General features: G+C 44.9%; 1 protein-coding gene across 1 annotated transcript; it reads left to right on the top strand.

Annotated features, from left to right (window-relative positions):
• The first annotated feature begins 474 nt into the window (after positions 1–474).
• LOC111765424 (lipopolysaccharide-binding protein-like) lies at positions 475–19,417 on the top strand. The gene is made up of 9 exons (XM_058287072.1): positions 475–578; positions 3,230–3,358; positions 3,768–3,923; positions 6,362–6,425; positions 8,502–8,565; positions 9,548–9,639; positions 11,110–11,284; positions 12,649–13,869; positions 19,350–19,417. Exons 2-7 carry the CDS (start codon positions 3,333–3,335, stop codon positions 11,149–11,151), a joined length of 444 nt encoding a protein of 147 aa, XP_058143055.1. The 5' UTR covers positions 475–578; positions 3,230–3,332; the 3' UTR covers positions 11,152–11,284; positions 12,649–13,869; positions 19,350–19,417.
• Positions 19,418–20,559: the final 1,142 nt, after the last annotated feature.

Raw genomic sequence — 20,559 nt, 5'->3', positions numbered from 1 at the left:
GACACTTGTTAAAATGTAGATTTCTGGATCCATACAAAACTGACTGGAATTTGGCCTGGGAATCTGCGCTGCTAACATCTGGCCAGGCAATACGGAAAACCCCCAGAGTTTGACCAAAATTGCAGTAAGTGAGTCCTCAAAAGCCCCAATGTATTTTATCGTTGCTTCGAAAATCTTGTTGAATGATCAATAGTAATGATTGCCATTTATCTAGCATTTTGAGTTCAAAATGCTAATTTAATTGTCAAGTTCAGGTTGGTATCATTATTAACCCTCATTTTATAGATGGATAAAATCAGTGTCTGAGATGTTAAAGAACTTGCTTAAGATTATACCAAGAATAAGTGGAAAATCCTGGATTCAATCCCAGTCCATGTGATTCCAAAGCCTGGCCATCCAGTTGTTATACTAAGTTGCATCCCCCTAAATGAGCTAACTCAAAGCACATTCTCTTTCTTACCAGCCTGCCGTTATGGAGTTGACATCCTCAAGAATGAGCTTTCCAACATCACGTTGCCTGATTTTTCAGGAATTTTCACCGTCAGTTGGATTGGACAAGTAAGCTATAACTTCCACAGGTGAGGTCTGCCTTCTCCACCACAGGGACAATGGAGCAGGAAGGATGATGGGTGGGGAAAGAGTGATCAAGAGCTGGGATGGGGTCAACTCTCAGACTAAAGACAGAGGCACCATGGCTGGCTTTTTTGGGCCTTCTAGAAAGTGCTAAATGTTTCTTGGATCATCAGTATAGAAGGGATACTCTTAGAAATCATTCATCACTAAGTCTGTGCTGTGGAGACTCTAGTCCTGGATTATTGCTCTCCTAGGGCCACTGGATCTCCTGGTTACCCAGATTAGGGATCTACTTGAGACATACCATCCATCCATCCATCCAGAGCCTTTTAGGGGACATAATCAAGGGCTTTAAATCTTTTGGGGACCTATTTATATTTTATTTGTATATCTGTCTTGAGGATAGCATCCATACATATCCCCAGGGAAGAAATAAAGTCAGAGGTCCTCCTGGTCCTGGAGAATAAGCCCTGGTTCCCCATATCTATTGCTTGAAGGACTCAACTAACCTTAACATCTCCTCCCAGCTTTCATTCATTCAGTCTTCAGAGTCTTACCCATTACTCTTTCTACATGTCTACAGATGCATTCCTTGGTTACATGGATTTTCCTCCCCAGCTCCTGCAGAGTCCAGAATAGGTCCTGGAGGGTACTTTAGCCATTACCTATAGAAGTGGTTGACTTTTGGAATCCTTCCCAGGTCTCTAGAGACAATTTCTAAATGTAGTGGGCAAAAAGGAACAATTTTAAATTCACACATTCACACACACATGCAATATCTAGTCCATGGTGCTTAGAGTTGCCCCTTCCCACAGCCTTAGAGCACCCCTTGTACCTGGTTATCATAGTAGATTACTCTTGTCTATTCACACGTCCATCAGATCTGCCACCAACTATGAGCTTCTCACGTCTAAGGATGAGTTTTGAATCTCTGTGGCATCCATACCTCCAACAGGATCACAATGAATGTTTGTTAAGTGAATGAATCAGTATTGATCAGATATATCACTAACTTAAGTGGCCACACAGGCCTAAAGACAATATAGATGAGTATCAGGCAAGGTGACTCTATCTGAGACCAGCCAGGAAAGCAAAGCCTACACCAGGTACTTCAATGGTGGGAATTTAATACAGGAAATTCACTTCAAAGGTGTTAGATGAGCTGATGAGCCAAATAAGAACCAAAGAATCCATCCAGATTAGTAAAAATGGGATCACTAGCACCCCTACCCCTGGAGGTACAAAGACAAGCAGTGGAATCAACAGAGCAGAGGGGTCAAGGCCTCTAGTTAGGAGCTGGGATCATGAAGGAATGGGCTGTCCAGTGGCATCTGGCAGCACAGCAGAAACAGAGCCACTGCCAGAGACACAATTCTAACAGAGGGAGAGGAGAAGAAACACCCAGCTTCTCCCAGCTTCCACCCACTAATCTCCCCCAATGTTTCCCATTGGACATCCTAAATAGGGCCAATTTCAGGGGAGCCTTGGAAATGCCCTTTGTACAGGTCATTCCCATTCAATGTATGTGGAAGAAAGGGATGGGCAGGGAATGGATTTGAGAGCAAATGACCAGTACGGTGTTTACCTGAGGGCACCTGCCCATTTTAAAGGAGGGCTTCTATAGTTGTTCACATTCCCTTCTGATTTTTCCAAGAGAACTCAGATTTCCAGATTTTTTGTGTGAATATCCCAATTTTAAAATCTTTTAAGATTTATTTATTTATTTTTATTTCTCTCCCCTTACCCCTCATCCCAGTTGTCTGTTCTCTGTGTCTATTTTGCTGCGTGTTCTTCTTTGTCCGCTTCTGTTGTTGTCAGCTAATCTGTGTTTCTTTTTGTTGCATCATCTTGTCATGTCAGCTCTCTGTGTGTGTGGCACCATTTTTGGGCAGGCTGAACTTCCTTTCATGCTGGGCGGCTCTCCTTACAGGGTGCACTCCTTGCGCGTGGGGCTCCCCTATGCGGGGACACCCCTCTGTGGCACGGCACTCCTTGCGCACATCAGCACTGCGCATGGGCCAGCTCCACACGGGTCAAGGAGGCTCAGGGTTTGAACTGCAGACCTTCCATGTGGTAGACGGATGCCCTAACCACTGTGCCAAGTCCGCTTCCCAATTTTAAAATCTTGATGAGTGAATCACGTTTAAAAAACACTATGTCTGAGAAACAAAAGCATGTTTGAGGGCTACCTAAGGAACAGAGGTTACCCACAGGCAAGCTCTGATATAAATGGTGAGCTGTATGTACAATATAACATGTGGGAGAATGGGAAGAGGGTAGGCTCCTTCTCTGGAGGAACCCAGCCTCAGCTCTGGAGACAGGTACACAATATTAAGTCAGCCCCAGCACTGGCGTGGATGTGAGGGCCAAGTGAGCAGGATGAACAGGAGGAGCCATGCGGGGGGGGGGGGGGGGGGCACTAATGAAGGAGAGAGAAAGGTATTTGGTTTTGGAAGGTTAGGGTAGGCTTCCTGGAGGAGACAGACCCTGAGCAGATCTTGAAGCAAGTGAATGAGATGATTTGATTGTTCTTTGTGGTTTAGGCCAATAAATTTGAAAAACAGAATGAGAGGTTGGAGGGGCCTCTATGGACTCATTCAGGAGACTGATATGCCCCTGGTTTGTCTAGAATTGACAGTCTGCCTTCCTTCCCCAGTCTGAGGATCAATCACTCTGCAATCCAGTGTTTGGAATTGAAATTATTCCCATGGCAGGATATAAGAGTTTCCCTGTCCAGTAGCTACGTGTCTGTCCAGGGGATGTGGAAGGTGAAAAAGGCTTTCATGTAAGTAGTATTTGAGTTAGAACATCTGTCAGCTTTGGGCAAAGGCATGTCCTCTCACCCTTAACTTCCATTCCTGGGTTTTTAAAAGCCCACTGTATTAAGGGACTGAGTTCTCTCTCTGACAGTTTCATCACCTATAAAATGAAGTTAATAATAACCCACTTCAATAGATGCAGTTGTGGATTAAACAAAATAACCTATGTAAGGCATTCAGCAGTGTGCCTGGCACATAGAAAATATTTCGTAGACATTGGCTGCTCTATTTTGATAAATTGAGCCTCAGAGAGGATACGCAGATAGCTAGTGGGGACTTGGGAGTCAAACCCAGGTCTGTGTCCTTTTGGATCCTCTCTGGATCCTGGAGCTGCTCAGATTACGCAACCATTTGCTTCTCGTTTCTCCCAACCAGCTCTCTGTCGGGCTCCTTTGCTTTGAGTGTGGATGGCATTTTTATATCAGTTTCTTTGAACTTGGGCAAGGACCACTCTGGGCGACTGACTGCCTCTGTGGCCCACTGCAGCAATGCCATTGGCCAGGTCGGCGTTGACATCTCTGGCAGGCTAAGGTAAGGATCCTGCACTCTTGCTTGAGATGATTGGAACTTCCTCAGCATTCAGCTGAGCCCGTTGCCCCTGATAAGGCAGAAGAACAAGATTTTAAGATTCCCCAAGTAGGTGATGGCAGTAGAGGTAGAGAGAAGGACTGTGTCCAGGCATATATAGGAGGTTGCAATGAATTGGGGCAAGAAGAGGAAGAAAGCATCCAGGAGGACTTTATGGAGTCTCTGATCCATGGAAGATCTCCTGGTTCAATCTCTTGAACTTTGCCTTGGTTCAACGGGTATGGGAGAGGACAGGCCTAGAAGCAACACCCCACCCAAGTTGTCAGGGATCCTAGCCATGGTCTCTATGGCAACAGCCAAGGAGCAACCGTCTGTTTGTTGGTTCAGCCAGGCTGTGGGTCCCAGGCTTGCTTAGGGGACAGACACCCAATGCTTTCTTCAGAACCCCAGGAAATGATTGTCTGGTTCTATCACATTAATTTCTTCAGCACAAAATTAGGGAAGGAATCATAAGGACGGAAAAATCCATTAACTTATAAACTAAAAATTAAAAATTAAAAAAAAGTCCTAATCACAAATCTGCAGAGCTGAGCATGACCAATAAAGCATGCATCAACTTTCACTCAACCACCTGGCACCTAATGGTAAAGAAAACTTCACAGGAGAAACAAGTTTCAACACAAGTTTTTTCAACTAACTTAGTTCCCTTATTTCTCCACCATCCTCCCTCTCCCCACAGAATTCCAAAGAACATGGTGTGGGAAAGCCTGTTCTGGGCCATGTTCCCACCTAATGGTGGCTGTGGTTGGGAGGGGCTCTTGGGGAGCAGCTTTATCTGAAACAGGTTAGACTCACTTCGCAAACTCTGAGAGGTCAGAAGGCAAGGCTGTCTTGTTCACCACCATCCCCTCGGCACCTAACACAGGGCCTAGCCTGTAGGAGAGGAAAATGTTCGTTGATCGAGTGAGTCAACGACTAATTGCTGGCCTGCCAGATTAGTTGTTGGGGGAATTTTGGCGGGTATACAGGGTGGGTCTTACCCCCTCCTTATACATTGCAAGTTTTAAAAAGTGTTTTTGAATAGGCAATTCATTCATTCACCCTAGCTCAGAATTCAAAATTTGCAAAAGGGTACAGAGTAAGAAAATCTCTCCCCATCTTGTTCCCCCACTGACCAGTTCCCACGTCAGAAGTAACCAATATTAACAGCACTTTGGAGATGGTTTTTGTGAGTCTATGCCTGCACATCGAGACATTTTATTCTTTTGCTATTTACACAAATAGTAGCATGCTATATACAGTATTAGGTTCCTATATTTTTTTCACCTAATGATGTATTTAGAAGTCCTTTCACATCAGAACACAAGAGATTCCTTTAAAAAAAACACTTCATTGTATGAAGACACTATAACGTATATAACTAGCTCTCCATAGATGGACATTTAGTTTGGAGAGCTTTCCCCTCTAGTCTTTTTTCTCTACTCTTTTGATCTTACAAATAATTCTACACAGGATAACCTTGTACATAACATTATTTTGCAGTTGGGTCAGCATATTGTAGGTTAAATATTCTAAATGGAATTGCTGGGTTATAGAGTATGTGCAATTTGTAATTTTTATATATACTAATGAATTGCCCTCCAGAGAGGTTTGGAGGCAAAACTATTCCCCTTTCCAAAACTTCCCAAGATTTTTGACCTTTAAATTTATCCAACTCCTTTACATTGCAAGTACAGAATACATTTCAGAGGTTTAAGCATTGAAGGAGTAGATTGGCTCACACATATGCCTGAAAAGTTCATGGATGGATACAAAGCTGTCACTGGATCCAGGATCATCAGGAATCTCTCTGTCTTTTAGTTCTGCCTTTTACCTTTGTTAGCTTCATTCTCAGGCAATGTTTCCTACCTCTACAGTGGCAAAGATGGTCCCTGGATGCCAAGGTTTCCCTGACCCTTAGTGCCTGAAATCTCAGCAAAAGAGAAAAGTGGCTTCTCCAGCAGCTCCAGGAAGAGCCCTGTGGAAAGCTCTCACTAGCTGTTGGGGCACATGCCTGACCCTGGAGCTGTCATTATGGACACTGATCAGCTGAGTCGGGGCCCCGAAGCCACTCTGAGACCTGGGGGGAGGACTGGGGTTAGCCCCATTGAACAGCAAGAACTGAAAGTGTGAAGGCGTAGGTTTCCAAAGAAGGAAGGAAAACGATGCTGGAGAGATAAACCACAGATGTACATAGATACCCCTTCCCCAACTAGCCTACTCCCACTCACTTTTCTGATTAGGAGAAAACCATGGATCACCCACCTTGGGTTAAATTCATCAGGTTGGGGCCCATCTTGGACAGGATGGGGAAAGCGCAGGTCGAAGGCTAACCTGTGGTTTACTTAGGGAATGAAGTAAATCCTAACGTGTGATTAGACACTCTTTGTTTTTTTCTCCAGTTGGATTCTGAACCTATTTCAAGAAAGAATTGAAAACAACTTGAAAAATACATTGGAACAAAAGGTTAGTTGGTTAATCATTGGCATGTACATGATCGTGTTTGGAGACAGTCTTCTCTAAGTATGTTGCCATTTGAATTTGCTTGGCAAAACCTGTGTCATTCCTGCTGCAAAGACAAATTTTAAGGTATTCCCGAGTTCTTATGACTACATAGGCTAAATTAGCATTTGGAATAGATAGAGTGATCTTTGATTATGTAGTCGCAGATAAAACTGGAGAGATATGGGGGAGAAATGAGTTTGGATCCCACCTTCACACCATACACAAAACTCAACTCCACATAGTCTAAGGATTTAAATGCCAAAGCAAATCTTAATATCTTTATGGAGCAAACTTAGTATATTGTGATCACCTTGACGACAGGAAAATATTTCTTGAATAAGACACCCTAAAAAATGCCAACCATATTGAGAACAGCAGTGAGGTTGGCCCACAGGGTCACTCACCTCTGGAAAAGGCTTGACTGTGGAGGCAAAGGGGTGCCTCTTCCATTCACCATGTGGAACTCTGGGTGAGGTGATGCACCCCTGGAGCTTCAGTCTCCTCGTTACTAGGGTGGAGGCAATGGCCCCTACCTCGAAGCACTGGGGAGGATCAATGAGATAACCACGAAGTACCTGGCACACAAGGTCTGCTCAGAGCAGTCATCACTATTTCAGTTTCAGAGCCATTTCACAGTTGGATTTCACCCCCTTGAATCTTCCTGCTGAGATGGCGAGCCCCACAGTCAGACACTCTGGGGTTCAACTCCAGCTCTGCCACTTGGCTGGCGGTGAGGCTTTGGGTGACTGGCTTATCTCTCCAGTCACAGGATTCTCATCTATAAAACAGGAATAACCATAGCACCTACCTCATGGCTGATGTGAAGACTGATGCCGTCGTACCTGGACACTCACCAGTGCCTGCAAAGAGTAGGAGCTGGGTGAACGGGGCGAGGCAACTTCAATTGTCATCTATGCTCCACAGTCCTCCTATGTGGCAGGCTGAGGCCAGGGGTGGGTAGTGGTCTCTGCCCTATAAATACAGGAATCAAAGGCCAGAGAAATCTGCATCCCATGTAACTGGGGGGTAGAGGAGGCTGAAGCCGAGGAGAGGACAGTTTCAGAGGACATAGTCATTGGGTTCAGTGTCTAGAGACTCTGGACAAAGCTCTCACAGGCTGTGCAGTAGAGGACCCCTGCCTTGGGACTTGGGGGTGGACAGGCGTTGGCCCCAGGGAGGACACACCCCAAGCCCCGGGAGGCATGGCTGCCTGGGCAACGCTGGCCTACCCGCTGCTCCAGGAGAGGCCGACAGGCCACGGACAGAGGCACTCTTGCCTGCTTGGAGTTTGTACTACGATGGGTCTCAAAACGGGGAAACTTCCCTTCAACTGAGAGCTGAAGCTATGCCATGTGAAACCTTGCTATTAAATTGTGCAGAAAGCAGAATAAACAAGTGATTTCCTTAGCAGTCCTCCCTCTACTCCTTGTTGTGTCAAAGGGAGAGTCTCAGTTTGAGACTAATGTATCCTGAACACTTCTCTGAAACGAAACACTGGCATTTACTCTCCAAGAAACAGCATCTAGAAAGCCATCCTCAGCGTTTCTTCAATTCCCTTGTATTCATTTTTCAAGATATTTCCTCTTCATGTCAAGGGATACCAGTTTTCCACCGATGAGAGCGTATAGAGCTTTTGTATTTTTTTTAAAACTTAGGTAACGTTTTAGAAGCTATTGGTGTAAGGCAGGTATGGAGTAAATAACCAAGGGAGAGAAATGGTAAGCGCAAAATCACAAGGATGGCATAGGAATGGCGGAAGCTAGGAAATCCCAGGACTAGGGGCTCCTGGGACTTCGCCCAGCCTGGAATTCCATACCTTACGCAGGAGGAAGTTAGTGACTGAGGAACCGTATTCTGGGTTGGATCTCCTCCTTCCTTTGCTCTGGGTCCCTCTGGTGGCCTCGGCCAGTACTGCCTGCAGACCAGGCCTACAGGCCAGGGCCATTCCCTCTGGGGTCTGGAGGTGGGAGTGGGAAAGGGTCACCTCCGCAAGGAGAGAGGAGGGGCTCACCCGGTGTTCTCCCTCACTTTCGGCAGATCTGTGAAGCGATCAAGAGAGCAGTATCCTCAGACCTGCAGCCCTATCTTCGGACTCTGCCAGGTTTGGAGCCCCTCACTCCCTGGAAGCCATTAAACACCACAGTGCCTGGTATCCTGGAAACATCTAGCCTCAAGGGCCCGTACCCTCCCCATCGAGGGCCTCTCCATCCAGAGTTGGGCATGGGGCAGCCCCTCCCTGAGGTTCTGCTGTCTCTGGGTGGTGCAGGTAGTGGTGGTAGGTGAAGGGTTCAGAGGTTGTGACTGGGAAACCTGCCAGGGGCAGGAGGTGGTGGTGGGTGGTTACACATACGTGGTGGAATCACATGTGGGCTATGTCCTGGCTGCTTTGACCACATAGGCATGGTCAGAGCTCCCTGCGCAGGCCTGGGGGACCTCCCAGCCCTGCCCCTCTGGCTGCCACCGAGGCTTCTCCAGTCCTACATCAGGTCAGGTCAGGCCCCCTTCTTGAGTCTTCAAAGGTCCTTCTGCTTCTCACAATACTCAGCCCAACCAGGGCGACAAGACGTTGCATGGTCCAGGCGAGCCCACCACCCCTGCCTCCAGCTTCATCGTGCTCCCCTCCCTGACTTGTCCTCTGTGTCCAACCACACTGACCCCAATGGTTCTCCTAATATGCTCCATATTCCTCCAGGATCTCATAGCATGCGGTTCTCTCTACCAGCAATTTTCTTCCCCCACATCCACCCTCTTCACCCAGTTAACACCTATTCTTCCTTCTGTTGTTGGCCCAAGCAGCACCTCCTCCATGTCTCCCTGTCTAGGGCTGAACCCTTTGCTCAACCCTCCATTGTGTTGCTGCTCAAAAATATTTAGTGATTGCATGCATGCATGAATGAATGAATGATTGAATGAAGCAATCTCTTTCCATGTCACAAGGCACCATGGATCAACCTCAGCCCCATTTCTATCGCCCAAAGGCTCTAGTCCATGTGAACAGAGCTCCTTACAGTTGTGCAGTATGCAACCTTCCCAGCTGCGTTTGGCTACCCTGGTCATAACCCTGCATCTTTCCTGTTCCACAGTCACCTGGTTGATTGATGAGGTAGCTGGCATCGACTACAGTCTGGTAGATGCCCCCATGGTGTCCTCCCAAGGCCTGGATGTGTTCTTTAAGGTGAGAGATTGTGGGCAAATGCTGTGGAGCTGAGGACTAGCAGGAAATCAGCTCCAGCTCCCAGGGTTGAATCCTCTCCTTCCTTTCCAGTCCATCTGTCTGTCAGTCCACATCCCTGACCCTTGCCCTTGATGGGGTAACCAAACCGTGTCCAGCAAAACCTAAGGCCAAGTCTCTCAGCCAACATGGTCTGTCATGAGTCCAGAGCACCTGAGCTCGAATCCTGCCCCCACCAGTGTTGTGCTGTGGGACCTTGGGAGAGTTACCTAACCTCCCTGAGCCTCTATTAAGTTGGAATAGTAATCACAGGCTACCTCGTAAGGTTGTGGTGGGAATGAAGTGAGCTGATGCGTATAAGGAGCTCAGCAGGGGCTTGGCACGTATTAAATGTAGATGGTAGCACTATCATTGCTGCTTCCCCTCCCCTTGTGGTAGGCTAATCCCTGGAACCTGTGAGTATGTTACCTAACATGGCAAAAGGGACTGTGCACATGAGGGCAATGTAAGGATCTTGAGGTGGAGAGATTATCCTGGATTATCCTGAGGGCCCATCATGATCACCAGGTCCTTAGAAGAGGGGTCAGGAGATCAGAGGGACAGAGGTCATGAGATGACAGAAGCCAGAGTAGGAGGGAAGCAAGTGGTTGGAGTGATGCAAGGAAGGGTCACAAGCCAAGGTGCTCAGGCAGCCTCTAGAAGGTGGGCAAGGCAAGGAGACAGACTCTCCCCTAGGGTCTACAGAAAGGAAGGTGACTCTACCAACACCTTGATTTTAGACTTCTATGTCTAGAAATATGGGAGAATATATTCGTGCTGTTTTAAGCCACTAAATTTGTGGTCATTTATTACATCAGCAGTAGGAAACGAATACACCCTCTTCATTGCTGTCACCTCCACAGCTCCCTGTGCCCTGAGCCAGGCCCCTGAGGCCCCCCTCCTGGCAGTTTGATTTCTTTAACCTACACTCATGTGTATCTTTTTATGTGGCAGGTGCTGTTGTAAGTGTTTGTGCAAATACTGACAAGTGAAAATTTCATGTCACCCTGTGAAGTAGGAACTATTAGCATTGTCCTCATTTGACTGGTTGCGGATTTTGAGGCACAAGAAAGCTGGTGACTTGCCCCAGGTCCCACAGCTGGTTGGATCCAGGCTTTTGTGCTCCTGAGCCCCTGCATGCACCTCCAGGCTGCGTTTCCTCTGCCACCCCCTGAGGCCTGTGGGAACGCAGGGCTCACTTCTCCACCCCAAAGGGATGACGCTATAATAGCAGTATTCCAGGCACCTGTCAAGCCTCGATGCTGTGGGGTGGGAGGGAATCTCCCAGCAGGCCAGGTCCACAATCTGGAAAGGAACCGCCTCCCAGGTCACTACCCCCTGCCGAGGAGGTGTCCCCATGGGGCTTTGGCCGCTTCTGCCCCACACTCCCTCTAGTAGGACCCTTGGGTGCCTGATGTGTCCTTCTGTCTCCAGGGTGAAGTCTTTAGCCGAAGCGCGCTCCCCAGTCCCCTCTGAGGCTCCAGGCCTCATGCTCCTCCAGAAGCAGGAGCGCATGGTCTACTTGGCCGTCTCCAACTATGTCTTCAACACAGCCAGCCGGGTTTACCACCAGGACAGGCGCACGAACTCCATCATCTGGAACGAGCATGTGAGTGGGGTGTGTGGAGCTGGGGACCCCGGGAGAAAGCTTCCGGTGGGGTTTAGAACTGCAGTGGTTGCTGGAGGGAGCAAGGGAAGAATGCAGAGTTTGGAGCCTGCCAAACATAGGTTCTGCCAAACCTCAGTTTCCCTCTGTACAAGTAGACCCCACTAGTGCCTGTTCCCCTGGGATTATATGAGGTATTGTCAGTGAAGAGCCTAGTGTCTGACACATAATACAGATGCGCACATTTAGCAGGTTTTTTTTAAGACAGACAGACTATGGTGTGTCGTATCAGGTCCCCTGAGGAGCAGATGCCATGAGCATTAGACTTGCTAGAGGCTGACTAGGGAAATGCCTGTGAAGGATAAGCGAGAGGGGAAGAACAGGTCGGTGGGGTGGGCCTTGGACATCTGTGAAGGGAGAGAGGGCAGGAGGGAGGATGGGGCAGCAGGAGCCTCAGACTGCACAGCTCTGAGGACGTCTCAGCCAAGCTGCTGGGGACACACAGAGCGAAGGCTTCTTAGCAGAGGAGGCCCAGGTCAGGCAGAAATTGCCGGGCTCTGCTGGCCCTGCCATGCTCAGCCACGGAATGGGAGCAGTCTGGGGAGAGCGTGGCCTCCATGTGAACGGTGCGGGGGTCCGATGTGAGGCAGCTGACAGTGTCAGCTTGCTGCCCCCTTGTAGCTGATCCTCTTGAAGGGCGATCTGAGCTGTGCCCTCATGGCCACCATCCAGAGACAGCTGTATAGGGGCAGGCCAGGCAAAGAGAGCAGGTAAGCAGAAAGAGAGGTCAAGGAAGGGGAATGTGCACAGGGAGAGACAGGGTGTGCGCAGCGAAGGGTCAGCAAGCGATGGGGGCAGAGGTGCTGTCGACAATGGACGCCTTGAGAGATGCTGGAAAAGCTGGTTGGAGGAGCCATACAGGAAAGGGCATCAAATGCCAGAATGTGGTGTTTACAAACTCTAGTTGGTCCATTGAGGAGAGGCCCAAGAGAAAGTAAACTACAATTCAAACTATTATCTATGCGGTGCAGCAGTGCTCCAAAATATATTCACCAAATGCAATGAATGTGCCACACTGATGAAAGAGGTTGTTGATGTGGGAGGAGTGGGGTGGGGTAGGGTGTGGGGTATATGGGGTATATGGGGTATAATGTAACTTTTTCTTATGATCTATATATCTTCAAAAAAATACAATAAAAAAAACTCAAAAAAAAAAAAAGGAGTAAATAACAGTAACAGACATTTATTAAGCATTTACTATGTTCCAGGCATAATCCTTACCATTTTAGCATTTATGTACATCATATATTATCTCATCTAATCCTCACACACCATGAGATAAATGCTATTCTTTCCCTATTTTCCAGATAAAGAACCTAACAAGGCTGTCCAGCCATCAGTCAGCTAAAAAATGGCGGAAGCAGCATTTGAACTCAGGCTGTGTGACACAGGTGAACACATCTCTGGCTATTATCCTGTCCTGCTATGTGAGTAGTATCCTGGTTTCTCTGCTGCAGATTCCCCTGGAGTCTTCAGTCAGCCTGCACACCAGCTCCTTCCGGGTCCTGATTCCTAAGGTGAGTCCTCTGTCTCCTCATCACGAAGGATAAACGTTCCTCAGCCTAACCCAATCTGAAGATTTTATGTGGACACCAATGTGCTGAGTGTAGGCTTTGCCCAAATGATCATCTTACCTGATAAAACAGTGGGTAAAAATAAAAATTATGAGGCTAATTTTTTGTTCAAATTCCACTGTTCTCTGATTTCTTGCAGCATAAAGACACTGGGTCTGGGTTCAGACTGTCTGGATTTGAATCCTGAATAAGCTGTTATCTAGATTTGAAACTCAATCTCGCTGGCCCTCAGTTTCCCCATTGTCAAGTGGGATAGAATCAAATGGAAGATTAAAGCACTCAGCTAGTACAAGTCTACAAGGGTCCCTCCAGGGCACAAAGGGAGCATCCTGAGCAGGCTGATCGTGAGGAGCCAAGGCCATGAGCACTAGAGCTGTATGTTTATTAGACACATAGTTGAAAATGGGTGGGGGTCGAGTGCAGAACAACATTTAGGCTCCTCTCTCTTGACCCAGGAAGTCAAGTTCAGTTCTGGCCCCAAATTTGCACCCCAGTCAACACTAGCAGACCTGCAAAGAAGTCAGTCTGGTGACCATCCATTGCTATTTGAACATGTCCTTCTGGGCACCTACCCCAGATATTTCCTCAAAATCTCCCCTTCCAAGCATCACAGTCCTCTCTTGCCAAAAAAAAAAAAAAAATTCTAGAAAATGTAGTTACTTCCATCCTGTGATAGTTCCAGTGCTGAGTTAGGGCCTTTAGAGATTTGAACCTTGAGGACCTGTCTACCTTCCCCTCCCCTCTGTCTGCTGCCCTCCCCTGAGTCTCTGCCCTCTCTCTCTAGCTGGCCAAGTTGTACCCAATATGGAAATGGAGCTTGAGGTATCACCTGAATCTGCACCATTCCTGATGTTCACCCCTGGAAATGTAACCCTAATGGCAGTAATGGATATAAAGGCTTTTGCTCTCCTGCCCCAATCCTCTGACCGCATGCCACTCTTTCAACTCAGGGCGGTAAGTCTGATACTGGCCAGGGCATCAAAGGGTCATGCAAAGGGTCACACACTGCTGATAGATGGTGAAGGCTATTTATTTCCATCTCTGGCATCAGTGGGCATATTTCATCAAGTTATACTGTCAGAGTTATAAGAAACCTGAAAGGTCTTTCACTTTATCTGAAATGAAGATTTTAGCTTTCTCACTCAATTATGTTTGTTGTAAAAATTTAAAAGCATAAACTTACTTAAATTGCTGTAAAGGAAAATCATCCAATTACCTTTTTAAAGAAGGCATAAAATTTCAAGAAACTTGGCAATATTCCCCCAAATTAAATATTCTATGCCAATCCCTAAAAAAAATTCCAGGTGGTTTTAAAACAATAAATAGAAAAGATGATCCTAAAATTCATATGGAAATGCAGGGTTCCTGGAATAGCCAAAACAATCTTTAACAAGAAAAGCAAAGTTGGAAAACACACCCTCCTCAATGGCAGAACTTATTACAAAGCCACAGTAATCAAGACAGTGTGATATTGGCACAAAGATAGATATATAGGTCAATGAACTAGACCTGAAAGTCCAGAAATAAACTCTCACATATACGCCCAACTGTGTTTTTGTTTGTTTGTTTGTTTTTGTGTTGTTGTTGTTGTTTTAGGTACCAGGGCTTAGGATTGAATCCGGGACCTCATAAGTGGGAAACTTGCAGGAGGCCACTGAGCCACATTGGCGTTCTTAAGTTTGTTTTTTCAATTGATTGCTTGCTTGTCTTTGTTTTTAGGAGGCACTGGGAACTGAACCCAGGACCTCCCATGTGGAAAGCGGGCACTCAACTGCTTGTGTCACATCTGCTCCCCTACAACTGTTTTTTTTTCCAACTTTTTTTGACAAAAGTGGCAATAATAGTCTTTTTAATAAATGGTGTTGAAGCAACTAGATAGCCACATGTGATAGAATGAAATTGGATCCTTTCTGTATACCACATAAAAATTAACTCCACACAGATCATAGACCAGTCTAAGAGTTGAGACTATAAAACTCTAAGAAGAAATCCTTACAATAACTCTTTATTACAGGGATTAGGCAAAGCCTTATTAGATATGACACCAGAAGAACAAGTGACAAAAGAAAAAGAATTGATAAATTTACCTTCATCAAAATTGTAAACTTTTGTACTTTAATAGATACCATCAAGAAAGTGGGAAAAAAAAAACCCATATAATGAGAGAAAATATTTGCAAATTATATATCTGACAAGGGATCATAGAGATATTGGAATTATCTGACAAAGATTTCACAGTAGCCATGATAAAAACGCTCCAATAAGCAATTACAAACATCCTTGAAATAAGTGAATGATTAGAAAGTCTCTCCCAAAGAAATAGAAACTGTAAGGTAGAACTAAATGGAATAATAAAAATCTCAGTAGATGTGTTCCACAATAGGAAGGGACAGAGGAAAGAACCAGTGAACTAGATGATAGAACAACAAAAATTATACAGTAACAGCAACAGAGAAAAATAGAAAGAAAAAAAAAAAGAACCTCTTTAGAGACCTGTGGGACTATAACAAAAGATAACATTCTTGTCATCAGAGTCTCGAAAGGAGAGGAGAAAGAGAAGGGCTGAAAAAATACTTGACATGTAATGACTGAAAACGTCCCACATTTGGCAAGAGATATACAGATTCAAGACCTTAGTGAACTGCAAATAGGATAAGCCAAAAGAAAGCAATGCCAAGTCACATCATAATTACATTTCTGAAAAATAAGGACAAAAAAAGTCTTGAGAGCAGCTAGAGAAAAATGACACTTTACCTATGTGGGAAAAACAATTCCAATGGCAGCAACTTTCTCATCAAAAACCACAGTGGCCAGAAGAAAATGGCACAATATTTTTCAAGTGCTGAAAGAAGAGATCTGTCAGCTCAGAATCCTGTAACCAGCAAAAATATCCTCCAGGAATAAAGGGAATATCAAGACATACTCAGAGAAGAAGAACTAAGAAAAATTGTCACCAACAGATCTATCCTAAAAGAATGGCTAAAGAATTTCTCTAGACAGAAAGGAAATGATAAATGATGGAAACTTGGAATACCAGAAAAGAAGAAAGAACACATTAAACAAAAGTATGGCAAATAGGATAGGTTTCCCTTCTCCTCTTGAGTTTTCTAAAACTCAAGATTGTTGATGCAAAAATCACAACACAGTCTAATATAGTTTTAAATGTATGGCTTTAAATGTATAGAGAGGAAATATTTAAAACACTTATTTTATAAATGGGGAGGATAAAGGACATAATGGGAAGTGTGATGGCTAGGCTATTGTGTCAACGTGGCCAGGTAATTGTGCCCAGTTGTTTGGTCAAGCAAGCACTGGGCTAACTGTAATACAAGGGCATTTATGTACCTTAGTCTCACCATTGACTTTACTGCAGTCATGAATCATAGATAGTTGGTTACAATTACATCCATCAGGGAGATTGCCGTCAGCAATGAGTGATGCTTAATCCAATCAGTTGGATGCCTTAAAAGGGGAAGTGATTCCAGCATTGAGAGAAAATTTCCCAGCTCGTCTTTGGACAGCCAACGTCAGCCCAGAACTCGTCAAGTACCTTCATTGGACTTTCTTTGGAGCCCCTGGTTGCAGCCTGCCTGCGGAACCTGGACTTGTGCATCCCCACGGCTGTATGAGAGACTCTTAGAAAATCATGTACTATTAACAGATATCTCTTGTTGATTCTGTTTCCCTAGAGAACCCTGACTAATACAGGAAGTAAGATGATGACACCAGTAGACTTGTTGAGCATATATAATGTAATACTAGAGAAAACACTAAAAAATCTATACATAGAGATACACTCAAAAACACTATAGGCAAATCAAAATAGAATTCTAAAAAAAGTTCAAGTAACTCACAGGAAGTTAGAAGCAAAACAGAGAGGACAAACAGAAGACGAAGTATAAATTGGTAAACCTGAGGCTTAACATCACAATAATTACATCAAATATAAATGGTCTCAAAGCACCAATTAAAAGACAGAGATTGCCAGAGTGGATTAGAAAATATTATACTGCCTACAAGAAACTCACACCAAATATAACATTATGGGCAGGTTAAAAGTAAAAGAATGGAAAAAGATATATATCATGCAAATGAATAAAACGAAAGGAGTTGCTATTTTAATATCAGATAATGTAGACATCAGAGTGAAGATAACTACCAGAGATGGAGAATGATAAAAGGGCCAGTTCACCAAGAAGCTATAGTAAATCTAAATGGGTATGCATAAAACAACAGAGCTGCAAAATATATGAAGCAAATACTGATAGAGCTTAAAGAAGTAGAAAAATCCACAAATTTACTGTGAGACTTCAATATCTCTCTCTCTCTCTATTTAAAGAACTAGTCATAAAATCAGCAAGATTTAAGAGAAACCAACAACACAATGAACCAACAAGATCTAATGGACATTTATAAAACACACCACCCAGGACAATAGAAGACACATTCTATTCAAGTGCATGCAGAATATACATCAAGATAGACTATATTCTGGGCCATAAAATTCAAAGTTAAAGGAATTGATATCATAGGGTTTTTCTCTGACCGTAATGGAATAAAACCAGAAACCAACAACCAAAAGATAAAAGCAAAATCTCTAAACACTTGTAAACTACAACACATTTCTAAATAATCCTTGAATAAAAGGGGAAATCTCAAGAGAAATGAAAAAATATATAGGACAGAATGGAAACAATAGCACAGCATATCAAAATATGTGGGACACAGCTAAAGCAGTGCCAAAAGGAAATTTAGAGTACTAAAATGTATATGTTAGAAAAATGGAAAGACTTCGAATCAATAATTGAAGCTACCTGCTCAAGACACCAGAAAACCTGTAAGTGTATCAACTGAGGAATGGAGAAACAAAATGTGGTATATCCACACAATGGAATATAATTCAGCAATAGAAAGGAATGGTACATGCTACAACATGCATGAACCTTTAACATATTATGCTAAGTGAAAGAAGCCAGTCACAAAAGGTCACATATTGTATGATATGTCCAGAATAAGCAAATTGATAGAGACAAAACAAAATAAATTTGTGGTTGCCTAGGCCTGGGGGTTTGGGGAATCTGGGGTCAAATGCCAATGGATACAGGGTTTCTTTTAGGGGAGATGAAATGTTCCAAAATTGATTGTGATAATGATTGAAGAATTTTGTGAATATACCAACATCTCTTCATTGTACAATAAATGGGTGAATTATATGGTATATAAATTATGGCTTGATAAAATGATATTTAAAAAGGGAAAAACTTGAAGACCTCAAAAAACTTAGTCATTATCAGCCATGTGTACTTAGGGTAGGCTAACTGATTTAATTAATAACCTCCAAATTTTAATAGTCTTACCCAACTGAAGTGCATTCCTCACTTACATGAAGTACAATCAGGTATTCCTTGTTGGCAGATGGCATACCACATGCTCGCTTAGGGACAAAGGCTCCTTCTGTCTATGCCTCCTACGTCCTCTAGGTAGGGCTTTGGAATCTTGTCCATACAGCCAATGGATAGGAAAAGTGACTGGAGAATCACACAGGTGTTTTCATGGACCAGGTCTGGAAGTGGCACACATCACTGATGCCCACATTCCATTGACCAGAACCAAGTCACATGACCATACCTAACTGCAAGGGAGGCTGAGAAATGTAGTCCAGCTGGGTGCCAGTGGATAAAGGAAATAGGTCTTAGTAAACACACAGCAGTCTCTGCCCTAGCACCTTCCTTGTCCATCTTCAATACTTCTTGGACACTGTTCAAGCGAATCCTGAGCTTGTTCAGGATTCAGCAGAAGTCAGCCTTCTGTCCTTTGGATGGACACAACAGCATCCCTGTTTACTTTCTACCAGCCTCTGTGGCATAACTGAGGTGTCAAAATGGAGTTGTTCATTGATGCTGCTACAAATACTTTCCCAGTGTTGCATTTAAAAGCTCACCTCTTGGTAAGAGGAAGTGGGCTTAGATAAAGCAACTGATCATCACAGATGAGACAGGGTTTTAAGGAGCCTTCGGAGGTTTCCTGGTCCAGCCCCACCCACTGGCAGCCAATCCTCACCCTCAAAGACAGGTATTAGTATTAGCTGATGGAGTCTTTAAACTCTCCCAGGCTTGGGGTCTTTCTGGATCTCCTTGGTAGAACCTGCTCTAAAATTCATGCTTATAGGCAGAAGGTACCCATATTTGAATGCTCCATGTCGTCAGTTTGAACTTATTCCCCTTTTTGAAGCTTCCATCAAGATGGAGATCTCGAAACCCTGGCTCCACCTTCTTAAGGGCCACTTCCTGTGCCTTCAGTCCATAATCTTTGGGTAGCTGCTTTCATACATACCACATTTGGCTGTGCTACCCTTTTCTGGAAATTTGTCTCCTGAGCCAATAGGATACCTAAATAGCTTGAGGCATTTGCGTCATCCTCTTTTGTTTTTCTAGAGAACGAACATTTCTGTTACTGTCAACGTGAACTCTAGCAGAATCTTTGGTTCTGTGACCACAGGAAGGTAAGAGGCATGGGAAAGGGGAGGAGTGGGGGTTGTTGGGAACATCCCCACAGTGGCCTGAGCATCCAGTCTGGATCACAGAAAGAGCTAGAAATGGGCCTTGGAAACTGAGATCCCCACCAGGACCAGCTCATTCTCTAATCCGAGCAATGCTCTCAGAAAAGCTTATTGACAGCACCTCAGGGAGAAACACCAAAGCTGGGAAGGCTTCTGGCAGCAGAGTTTACTTTCAGGTCCCCTGTTGCTTTGGGCTCTCCACCTCCCACACTCAGGCATCAGCTGGAGGAGCTGAAATTTCTACAAAGGAGGCAGTGAGAGTCGATACCCAGGCTGGAGGAGTTGGGATTGAAGCTGAGTTTGCAAGGATTTTGCACATAAAATGGAAAAACACTGTCAATTGTACAAATAAAAACTTGAGGAGATTTTGGGTGGGGGATTAAAGGAACCCCCAAACCACGCCTTCTTGATTCCACTGCCAATTAACCCAATCAACATGCAGGTATTAATTTAATCAATGAGTTAATGGGGGAAAGAGTTCAAGCTTTAGAGCCAGACTGCCCTGTGTTTGAATCCCAGCTCTGCCTCGCACTTGCTTTGGACCTTGCACAAGTTCCTTTGTCACTCTGAGTTCTATTTCTCCCACTGGTGAAATGGGTCAGTATGGTACCTAACTCATCGAGGGCAATTGCCAGGAGGTAATGATGTGCTGCCTGTAAATAGTTTGGCATGGGGTTTGACACATGGTAAGTGCTAAGAGAGAGCTAGTGGCTATTCCTGTGAGCCTACGGGGTGAGAGGCATTCTGCTGTGCAGTTCAGAGGACTGGTGTCCTCAAGAAACCCACAAGTTGGGGAGCAGGGGCTATGTCCTTGCTCTGGGGACCAGCACTCATCCCAGAGGTATCTTCTACAACCAGCCCTTCCCTATTATTCATGTATCATCCACTCTGGTTCTGCCCCCCGCTGAGGTGCAGATGCAAGGGGTTCATCAGATGGACTAATTGCTGACCATGGGGTTAGATGCCTGCTGGCTGGTAGAATGCCCTGACCCCATTAAAATGAGCATCACCTTAAGAGGTCTTTAAAAAGAGAAGCTAATGGTTTGCATATGGGGCAGTGAGGAGGACTGGAAAGGCGCTGTTTT

This window comes from Dasypus novemcinctus, chromosome 24 (genome assembly GCF_030445035.2).
Source record: "Dasypus novemcinctus isolate mDasNov1 chromosome 24, mDasNov1.1.hap2, whole genome shotgun sequence".
Lineage (NCBI taxonomy): Eukaryota > Metazoa > Chordata > Mammalia > Cingulata > Dasypodidae > Dasypus > Dasypus novemcinctus.
This window is presented reverse-complemented; position numbering and strand designations above follow the sequence as displayed.

Bases quoted from the DNA above. Each gene is read 5' to 3' on its own strand.
- LOC111765424 (XM_058287072.1), top strand. From the start codon at position 3,333: ATGTGGAAGGTGAAAAAGGCTTTCAT. The intron at 3,359-3,767 runs GTAAGTAGTATT...TCTCCCAACCAG, and splicing joins AAGGTGAAAAAGGCTTTCAT to CTCTCTGTCGGGCTCCTTTG. The intron at 8,566-9,547 runs GTTTGGAGCCCC...CCTGTTCCACAG, and splicing joins CTATCTTCGGACTCTGCCAG to TCACCTGGTTGATTGATGAG.